Source organism: Corvus moneduloides, unplaced genomic scaffold (genome assembly GCF_009650955.1).
Source record: "Corvus moneduloides isolate bCorMon1 unplaced genomic scaffold, bCorMon1.pri scaffold_143_arrow_ctg1, whole genome shotgun sequence".
In the NCBI taxonomy this organism is placed as follows: domain Eukaryota; kingdom Metazoa; phylum Chordata; class Aves; order Passeriformes; family Corvidae; genus Corvus; species Corvus moneduloides.
Genome location: NW_022436893.1, coordinates 1 through 10277, shown reverse-complemented (window position 1 = coordinate 10277; position 10277 = coordinate 1). Strand labels below are relative to the sequence as shown.

The 10277-nt window shown below is 68.3% G+C and overlaps 2 protein-coding genes across 2 annotated transcripts; one reads left to right on the top strand and one right to left on the bottom strand.

The window, feature by feature from the left end:
• The first annotated feature begins 100 nt into the window (after positions 1-100).
• On the top strand, positions 101-5502 carry ERCC1 (ERCC excision repair 1, endonuclease non-catalytic subunit). The gene is made up of 9 exons (XM_032097895.1): positions 101-625; positions 1068-1463; positions 1718-1821; positions 3195-3294; positions 4681-4757; positions 4869-4968; positions 5051-5122; positions 5229-5297; positions 5379-5502. The coding sequence occupies exons 1-9, from the start codon at positions 503-505 to the stop codon at positions 5430-5432; spliced, it is 1095 nt and encodes a 364-aa protein (XP_031953786.1). The 5' UTR covers positions 101-502; the 3' UTR covers positions 5433-5502.
• CD3EAP (CD3e molecule associated protein) lies at positions 5450-9864 on the bottom strand. The gene is made up of 3 exons (XM_032097897.1): positions 9615-9864; positions 8939-9056; positions 5450-5971 (listed from the first exon to the last, which is right to left on the bottom strand). The coding sequence occupies exons 1-3, from the start codon at positions 9619-9621 to the stop codon at positions 5530-5532; spliced, it is 567 nt and encodes a 188-aa protein (XP_031953788.1). The 5' UTR covers positions 9622-9864; the 3' UTR covers positions 5450-5529.
• Between the last annotated feature and the right edge of the window lie 413 nt (positions 9865-10277).

Genomic DNA, 10277 nt, shown 5'->3' with positions numbered 1-10277 from the left:
GTCCCCTCCCTCTGGTGGCCCTTGGGGTCCCTCCTGTCCCTCTGGTGGCCCCCCCATGTCCCCTCCCCGGTAGCCTCCAGGGTCCCCCTCGGTCCCCTCCTCACTCCCCCGAGCCCCCCCGGTCCCTCCCGGTGTCACATCCCGGACCCGGGGGGGTCCTGGGGGGGATTTTGGGACCCTCGGGGACCCCCGAGCTGTCGCTGTCACCGAGTGGGCGTGGCGGGGGGGGCGTGGCCTTTGCTCCGTGGCCCCGCCCACCAGCGCGCGGCTGCACCGCCCCTTCCCTGCTGGCGGGAAAAGGGGGCGGGGCCCGATGGTTTGATTGACGGCGCAGCGGTCCAATGGTGAGGGAGGACACAGGCCACGCCCCTTCCGTGGTACCGGAAGCGCGCGCGCGGCGGCGCCGGGACCCCAAAAAACGAACCCGGGACCCCAAAACCGACCCCCGAGACCCCCAAAACCGACCCCCGAGACCCCCAGAATCGACCCTCGAGACCTCGCGATGGACCCGGACCCGATCCCCGGAGCCGCCACGGACCCGGCACCGGCACCGGCACCGGCACCGGCACCGGGGGGGAAGCGCCGACGCTTCACGCTGCGACAGGAGGATCCCGACGACCCCCCGGTACCGGCGGTGGCGGGGAGGGGGGGGGACCGGGGACATCACGGGGGACCGGGGAGCGGGGGAGGGGGGACACCGGGGACCCCAAGGGTGACCGGGAAGGGGGAGGGGCACCGGCGGTCTCAGGGGTGACGGGGACCGGGGGACACCGGGAGTGACCGGGAAGGAAAGGGGGGGTGACCGGAGGTGTCCCCGGGGGTGGTCCCGGTGTCCCGGAGGTGGTCCCGGTGTCCCCGGGAGTGACCGGAGGTGTCCCCGGAGGTGGCCCCGAGGTGTCCCCGGGGGTCGCCCCGGTGTCCCCGGGGGTGACCAGAGGTGTCCCCGGGGGTGGCCGGAGGTGTCCCCGGAGGTGGCTCCGGTGTCCCCGGGGGTGGCCCCGAGGTGTCCCGGGGGTGGCCCCGGTGTGGCCGGGGATGACCGGAGGCGTCCCCGGTGTCCCCGCCAGGTCCCGTCGCTGTTCAGAGCCTCGGCCGCTCCCGCCCCGGTGCCGGTGCCGGTTCCGATCCCGCCCGGTCCCGGTTCTTACGCCGAGTTCGTGGTGCGGGGCTCGGGGGGCACCGGAAAGGCTCCCCCGGGACCCCTGCGGACCCCCGGGGAGCGGGACCGGGACCGGGATCGGGATCAGAACCGGGATCAGGATCAGAACCGGGACCAGGATCGGGATCGGGATCAGAACCGGGATCGGGGTCCCGGACCCACCGGAGCGGCCCCCCCGGGACCCCTCCCGGGACCCCTCCGGACCCCCGGGGATCGGGATCAGAACCGGGACCGGGAGGCCGCGGCCCTGCCCGTGCTCAAACCGGGCACCAAGAGCAGCAGCATCATCGTCAGCCCGCGGCAGGTGGGCGGGGCCATGTCGCGACATGGGGGGGGATTGTCCCTCGATATCGCACGGTTCGGGGTCCTATCGCGACATAGGGGTGTCCTATCCCCCGATATGGCAGGGTTTGGGCTCATATCGCGACATGGGGGTGTCCCGCCCCCCGATATCGCGGGGTTTGGGCTCATATCGCGACATGGGGGTGTCCCGCCCCCCGATATCGCGGGGTTTGGGCTCATATCGCGACACGGGGACACCCCGGGCTCTGTCCCCAGCGCGGGAATCCGGTGCTGAAGTTCATCCGCAACGTCCCGTGGGAGTTCGGGGACATCGTCCCCGACTACGTCCTGGGCCAGAGCAGCTGCGCCCTCTTCCTCAGGTGAGCGGGGGCGGGGGGGGTCCCCAGGTGTCCCCGGTGTCCCCTCAGCATCCCCGGTGTCCCCGGTGTCCCAGGTGTCCCCTCGGTGTCCCCAGGTGTCCCCGGGTGTCCCCTCAGCATCCCCGGTGTCCCAGGTGTCCCCTCGGTGTCCCCAGGTGTCCCCGGGTGTCCCCTCAGCATCCCCAGTGTTCCCGGGTGTCCCCAGGTGTCCCCTCAGCATCCCCAGTGTCCCCAGGTGTCCCCTCAGCATCCCCGGTGTCCCCTCGGTGTCCCCGGGTGTCCCAGCTGTCCCCTCGGTGTCCCCAGGTGTCCCCTCAGCATCCCCGGTGTCCCCTCAGCATCCCCAGTGTCCCCAGGTGTCCCCAGGTGTCCCCTCGGTGTCCCCTCAGCGTCCCCGGTGTCCCCGGGTGTCCCCTCGGTGTCCCCTCAGCATCCCCGGTGTCCCCGGTGTTCCCAGGTGTCCCCAGGTGTCCCCGGGTGTCCCCTCAGCGTCCCCGGTGTCCCCTCAGCGTCCCCAGTGTTCCCGGGTGTCCCCAGGTGTCCCCTCAGCATCCCCGGTGTCCCCTCAGCATCCCCAGTGTCCCCAGGTGTCCCCGGGTGTCCCCTCGGTGTCCCCTCAGCATCCCCGGTGTCCCCGGTGTCCCCAAGTGTCCCCGGGTGTCCCCTCAGCATCCCCGGTGTCCCCGGGTGTCCCCAGGTGTCCCCTCAGCATCCCCGGTGTCCCCAGGTGTCCCCAGGTGTCCCCTGGTGTCCCCTCAGCGTCCCCGGTGTCCCCGGGTGTCCCCAGGTGTCCCCTCAGCATCCCCGGTGTCCCCGGTATCCCCAGGTGTCCCCAGGTGTCCCCGGGTGTCCCCTCAGCGTCCCCGGTGTCCCCTCAGCGTCCCCGGTGTCCCCTCAGCGTCCCCAGTGTCCCCAGTGTCCCCGGGTGTCCCCAGGTGTCCCCTCAGCGTCCCCGGTGTCCCCGGTGTCCCAGCTGTCCCCTCGGTGTCCCCAGGTGTCCCCCGGTGTCCCCTCAGCATCCCCGGTGTCCCCGGTGTCCCCGGTGTCCCCGGTGTCCCCAGGTGTCCCCAGATGTCCCCGGTGTCTCCTCAGCATCCCCTGGTGTCCCCAGGTGTCCCCTCAGCATCCCCGGTGTCCCCTCAGCATCCCCGGTGTCCCCGGGTGTCCCCAGGTGTCCCCTCAGCATCCCCGGTGTCCCCTCAGCGTCCCCGGTGTCCCCTCAGCATCCCCGGTGTCCCCGGTGTCCCCAAGTGTCCCCGGGTGTCCCCTCAGCATCCCCGGTGTCCCCTCGGTGTCCCCGGGTGTCCCCGGTGTCCCCTCAGCGTCCCTGGGTGTCCCCGGGTGTCCCCTCAGCGTCCCCGGTGTCCCCCCAGCCTCAGGTACCACCACCTGAACCCCGACTACATCCACGAGCGGCTCCGGAGTTTGGGGCGCAGCTTCGGCCTCCAGGTGCTGCTGGTGCAGGTGGACGTGGTGAGGTGGCCTTGTCCTTGTCCCCGTCACTGTCACCCTGTCACTGTCACCTCGTCACTGTCACCCTGTCACTGTCACCCCGGGCCCCCCATCCCTGGCCCCTCCTTGTCCTCGGCTCTTCGTGTCCCTCCCGTCCCTGTCCCCGCCCCGTCCCCATCCCGGTGGACGTGGTGAGGTGGCCCTGCGGTTGTCACTGTCCTTGTCACTCTGTGCCCTCACCCGTGTCCCTGTCACCTCCCCTGTCCCTGTGCCCTCACTCTGTCCCCATCTTCTCTGTCCCTGTCCCCCTATCTTCTCTGTCCCTGTCCCCCTGTCCCCTCCCCTGTTCCTGTCCCCCTGTCCATGTCCCCACAGAAGGATCCCCTGTCTCCTCTGTCCCCTCTGTCCCTGTCCCTGTCCCCTCTGTTCCTGTCCCCCTGTCCCCTCAGCTGTCCCTCTGTCCCCTCCCTGTCCCCTCTGCCCCCTCACCCAGTCCCCATCCCCTCTGTCCCCTCACCTGTCCCCCCACCCATCCCTGTCCTCCTGTCCCCTCCCGTCCCCCTGTCTCTGTCCCCTGTCCCTGTCCCCCTGTCCCCTCACCCGTCCCTGTCTCCCTGTCCCCTCCCCTGTCCCCTGTCTCTGTCCCCTCTCCTATCCCCCTGTCCCGTTCCCTGTCCCCTCTGTCCCTGTCCCCTCTGTCCCTGTCCCCTCTGTCCCTGTTCCCCTGTCCATGTCCCCACAGAAGAACCCCCTGTCCCTGTCCCCTGTGTCCCCTCCCCTGTCCCTGTCCCCTCTGTCCCTTCCCCGTCCCCTCTGCCCCCTCACCCTGTCTCCATCCCCTCTGTCCCCTCTCCTGTCCCCTCCCCTCACCTGTCCCCATCCCCTCTGTCCCTGTCCCCTCATCTGTCCCTGTCCCTTCTGTCCCCGTCCCCTCTGTCCCCTCCCGTCCCCCTGTTCCCTCCCCTGTCCCCTCTGTCCCTGTCCCCTCCCCTGTCCCCATCCCCCGTCCCTGTCCCCCTGTCCCCTCCGGTGTCCCGCTGTCCCCTCCCCTGTCCCTGTCCCCCTGTCCCCTCTGTCCCTGTCCCCCTGTCCCCTCGTCCCTCCCCATCCCTGTCCCTTCACCTGTCCCCCTGTCCCCGTCCCCTCTCCTGTCCCCCTGTCCCCTCCTCTGTCCCTGTCCCCTCCCCTGTCCCCCCATCCCCTCCCCTGTCCCCTCTGTCCCCTCCCCTGTCCCCATCCCCGTCCCCTCTCCTGTCCCCCTGTCCCCTCCCCTGTCCCTGTCCCCTCCCCTGTCCCCCTGTCCCCTCCCCTGTCCCTGTCCCCTCCCCTGTCCCCTCTGTCCCCTCCCCTGTCCCCGTCCCCTCCCCTGTCCCCGTCCCCTCACCTGTCCCCCTGTCCCCCCCACAGAGGGACCCCCACCAGTCTCTCAAGGACCTGGCCAAGGTTTGCCTCCTCACCGACTGCACCCTCCTGCTGGCCTGGAGGTACGGCCTGTCCCCTCCCTCCCCTGGCCACCACCACCACCCCCTGTGTCCCCTGCCACCCCCCCTGGCCGTCCCCAACGTCCCCAAATGTCCCCACACCCCCTCCCCCAGCCCGGAGGAGGCCGGCAGGTACCTGGAGACCTTCAAATCCTACGAGCAGAAACCTCCCGACCTTCTCAAGGAGCGCGTGGAGCAGGACTTCCTATCCCGGGTCAGTGTCCCCGAATGTCCCCGAAAAGCGTCCCCTCCCCTCCGGCTGTCCCCTCACCCCGCTCGGTGTCACCCCCATGCAGGTGACAGACTGCCTGACGGGTGTCAAATCTGTCAACAAAACCGACGCCCTCAGCCTGCTCGGCGCCTTCGGCGTGAGTGACGCTCGGGGACGCGCCACCCCCGCGGTGTCCCCAACCTCCCCCCGAGCCTGTCACCCTGGTGTCACCCTGGTGTCACCCTGGTGTCACCCTCCCGCAGTCGCTGGCGGCCGTGGTGGGCGCGTCCCGCGAGGATCTGTCCCTTTGTCCCGGCGTGGGACCCCAAAAGGTGAGTGACAAAGGGGCGCTGGGGACATCGGGGACACACCAGGGGACACCGCTGTGCTCTTGTCCCTTTGTCCCCAACCAGGCCAAGCGCCTCTTCGATGTCCTGCACGAGCCTTTCCTCAAGAGCCCCCGATGAGCATCAAAAATCGCCCCAAAATTCCCTTTTTTTTTTGGGTAATAAATGGCGTTTATCGCGACAAAGGTGACAGAGGTGACAAAGGTGACAGGCGGGGTCACTCCTGCTCCTCCTCCCCTTTGTGCTTCTTCTTCTTCTTCTTCTTCTTCCTCTTGGCCACCTCGGCCTCCTCCAGGGCCACCTGGGGGGGTCCCGGCCCCTCCCCGGGCTCTGTCCCCGCGGGTGGCATCGTCCCCTGTGACGTCCCCGTGTCCCCCGGTGCCACCAGCTCCGCTGTCGCCTTCGCCTTCTTCTTCTTCCTCTTCCTCGGGGGGGTCCCCGGGGGGGTCCCGAAGCTCTGGGTGATGGTCAGGGACCCCCGCAGGGGGGGGGCGCAGCCCAGGGCCCCCCCGGGGGGGACAGGGGACAGCAGGAGGGGACAGTCCTCTCCCCCCGGGCCCCCCCGTAGGACGTAGAGCTTCGTGTCATTGTCATTGTCACCGGCCTGGGGGGTCCGGAGCCGCTCGAGGCCGTTCAGGGGCACCGGGCAGCCCTCGAGGCTGGGGGGGGGGGGACGGGGACATTGTCATTGTCACCCCTCGGTGACACTGTGAGACCCCCCCATTGCCATTGTCACCCCCTGGTGACACCGTGACCCCCCCATTGTCATTGTCACCCCTCGGTGACACTGTGAGACCCCCCCATTGCCATTGTCACTCCCTGGTGACACCGTGACCCCCCCATTGTCATTGTCACCCCCTGGTGACACTGTGAGACCCCCCCATTGCCATTGTCACCCCCTGGTGACACCGTGACCCCCCCATTGTCATCGTCACCCCCTGGTGACACTGTGAGACCCCCCCATTGCCATTGTCACCCCCTGGTGACACCGTGACCCCCCCATTGTCATTGTCACCCCCTGGTGACACTGTGAGACCCCCCCATTGCCATTGTCACCCCCTGGTGACACCGTGACCCCCCCATTGTCATCGTCACCCCCTGGTGACACTGTGAGACCCCCCCATTGCCATTGTCACCCCCTGGTGACACCGTGACCCCCCCATTGTCATTGTCACCCCCTGGTGACACTGTGAGACCCCCCCATTGCCATTGTCACCCCCTGGTGACACCGTGACCCCCCCATTGTCATTGTCACCCCCTGGTGACACTGTGAGACCCCCCCATTGCCATTGTCACCCCCTGGTGACACCGTGACCCCCCCATTGTCATTGTCACCCCTCGGTGACACTGTGAGACCCCCCCATTGCCATTGTCACCCCCTGGTGACACCGTGACCCCCCCATTGTCATTGTCACCCCTCGGTGACACTGTGAGACCCCCCCATTGCCATTGTCACTCCCTGGTGACACCGTGACCCCCCCATTGTCATTGTCACCCCTCGGTGACACTGTGAGACCCCCCCATTGCCATTGTCACCCCCCCAGTGTCACCGTGACCCCCCCATTGTCATTGTCACCCCTCGGTGACACTGTGAGACCCCCCCATTGCCATTGTCACCCCCTGGTGACACCGTGACCCCCCCATTGTCATTGTCACCCCCTGGTGACACTGTGAGACCCCCCCCATTGCCATTGTCACCCCCCCCAGTGTCACCGTGACCCCCCCATTGTCATTGTCACCCCTCGGTGACACTGTGAGACCCCCCCATTGCCATTGTCACCCCCCCAGTGTCACCGTGACCCCCCCATTGTCATTGTCACCCCCTGGTGACACTGTGAGACCCCCCCATTGCCATTGTCACCCCCTGGTGACACCGTGACCCCCCCATTGTCATTGTCACCCCTCGGTGACACTGTGAGACCCCCCCATTGCCATTGTCACCTCCTGGTGACACCGTGACCCCCCCATTGTCATTGTCACCCCTCGGTGACGCTGTGAGACCCCCCCATTGCCATTGTCACCCCCTCAGTGTCACCGTGACCCCCCCATTGTCATTGTCACCCCTCGGTGACGCTGTGAGACCCCCCCATTGCCATTGTCACTCCCCCGGTGACACCGTGACCCCCCCATTGTCATTGTCACCCCTCGGTGACACTGTGAGACCCCCCCATTGCCATTGTCACCCCCTGGTGACACCGTGACCCCCCCATTGTCATTGTCACCCCTCGGTGACACTGTGAGACCCCCCCATTGCCATTGTCACCCCCTGGTGACACCGTGACCCCCCCATTGTCATTGTCACCCCCTGGTGACACTGTGAGACCCCCCCATTGCCATTGTCACTCCCTGGTGACACCGTGACCCCCCCATTGTCATTGTCACCCCTCGGTGACACTGTGAGACCCCCCCCATTGCCATTGTCACCCCCTGGTGACACCGTGACCCCCCCATTGTCATTGTCACCCCTCGGTGACACTGTGAGACCCCCCCATTGCCATTGTCACCCCCCCAGTGTCACCGTGACCCCCCCATTGTCATTGTCACCCCCTGGTGACACTGTGAGACCCCCCCATTGCCATTGTCACCCCCCCAGTGTCACCGTGACCCCCCCATTGTCATTGTCACCCCCTGGTGACACTGTGAGACCCCCCCATTGCCATTGTCACCCCCTGGTGACACCGTGACCCCCCCATTGTCATTGTCACCCCTCGGTGACACTGTGAGACCCCCCCATTGCCATTGTCACCCCCCCAGTGTCACCGTGATCCCCCCATTGTCATTGTCACCCCTCGGTGACACTGTGAGACCCCCCCATTGCCATTGTCACCCCCTGGTGACACCGTGACCCCCCCATTGTCATTGTCACCCCTCGGTGACACTGTGAGACCCCCCCATTGCCATTGTCACCTCCTGGTGACACCGTGACCCCCCCATTGTCATTGTCACCCCTCGGTGACACTGTGAGACCCCCCCATTGCCATTGTCACCCCCTGGTGACACCGTGACCCCCCCATTGTCATTGTCACCCCTCGGTGACACTGTGAGAACCCCCCATTGCCACTGTCACCCCCCCAGTGTCACCGTGACCCCCCCATTGTCATTGTCACCCCTCGGTGACGCTGTGAGACCCCCCCCATTGCCATTGTCACTCCCCCGGTGACACCGTGACCCCCCCATTGTCATTGTCACCCCCTGGTGACACTGTGAGACCCCCCCATTGCCATTGTCACCCCCTGGTGACACCGTGACCCCCCCATTGTCATTGTCACCCCTCGGTGACACTGTGAGACCCCCCCATTGCCATTGTCACCCCCCCAGTGTCACCATGACCCCCCCATTGTCATTGTCACCCCTCGGTGACACTGTGAGACCCCCCCATTGCCATTGTCACCCCCCCAGTGTCACTGTGACCCCCCCCATTGTCATTGTCACCCCTCGGTGACACTGTGAGACCCCCCCCATTGCCATTGTCACCCCCTGGTGACACCGTGACCCCCCCATGTCCCTGTCCCTCCTCTCAGTGACACAGTGACCCCCCCATTGTCATTGTCACCCCCCAGTGTCACCATGAGCCCCCCATGTCCCTGTCCCCTCCCCCAGTGTCACCGTGACCCCCCCATTGTCACCTTTGGGGACAGAAGTCAGCGGGGGCCCGGATCAGCCACAGCTCCGTGCAGGGACCCCCCAAGGGGACCCCCCCGGCCACCGCCTCGAACTCGGGGGGACACCGGAACCGCAGCGGCCCTGGGGACACGCGGGTCACCCCCGGGGCCACCCCCGGGCCACCCCCGGGGCCCTCCTGTGTCCCCCGCTGGCCCCCGCAATGTCCCTCTGTCCACCCCCAGTCCCCTCCTTCCTCCTTGCCCCCCAAGACCCCCAATGTCCCCCCCATGTCCCCGTGCCCCCCGTCACCCCCAGACCCTCCCGTGTGTCCCCCAGACCCCTCGATGTCCCCCCCAATGTCCCCCAGACCCCCGATGTCCCCCCCGACGTCCCCGCCATGTCCCCGATGTCCCCCCCATGTCCCCGTGCCCCCCGTCACCCCCAGACCCTCCCGTGTGTCCCCCAGACCCCTCGATGTCCCCCCCAATGTCCCCCAGACCCCCGATGTCCCCCCCATGTCCCCGCCAAGTCCCCGATGTCCCCCCGCGCATCCTCCCATATCCCGCCACGTCCCCGTGTCCCCTCCACGTCCCCGTGTCCCCCGTCACCCCCAGCCCCTCCCGTGTGTCCCCCAGGCCCCCCCACATCCCCGATGTCCCCCCAATGTCCCCCCCATGCCCCCCAGACCCCCCCTCTCACCCTCCATGCCGCCGCCGCGTGCCCGCCTGGCTCCGCCTCCCCCCGGCCCGCCGCGCACTTGGTACAATCCTAGGCGGGGATTGAGGGGGCGTGGTTACCCATAGACCACGCCCCCGTGCCCTTATATGGGCATGGGCGTGGCCTCGCCGCGGGCAGCACCGGCGGCATTTAAAGGTACAGCGACTCTCGGAACGCCCCCGGCCCGGGGGGAACGGCGGGGGGGGGGAAACCGGCACCGCACGGGAGTCGGGGGGCACCGGAGGGGCGCGGCGGAGGTTGGGGGGGGGGTCGGTCCCGTTTCGGGCGGGCTCCCGGCGTGCACCGGGACGGGCCGGGGCGGGGGCGTGGCGGGGAGGAGCCGGCGCTACAGGTACCGGGGAGGGGGGAGAAATTTGGGTGTCGGGACCCCCCCCCCCACCCGTGAGAACCGAGAGCGACCCTCACCCCCCCACCGTGGGATCTGAGTCTTTTCCGTGGGACCCCCACAGCCCCCCCCCCCCCCCCCCGCGATCCGACGCGTTCCCGCGGGACCCCCCCCCCCGCCGTGGAACCCAAAACATTCCCGTGGGACCCCCCCCCCCGTAGGATCCGAGCCCTTCCCGTGGGATCTGAACTCTTCCCGTGGGACCTCCCCGTGGGACCCGCCCCCACCCCCCCCCCCCG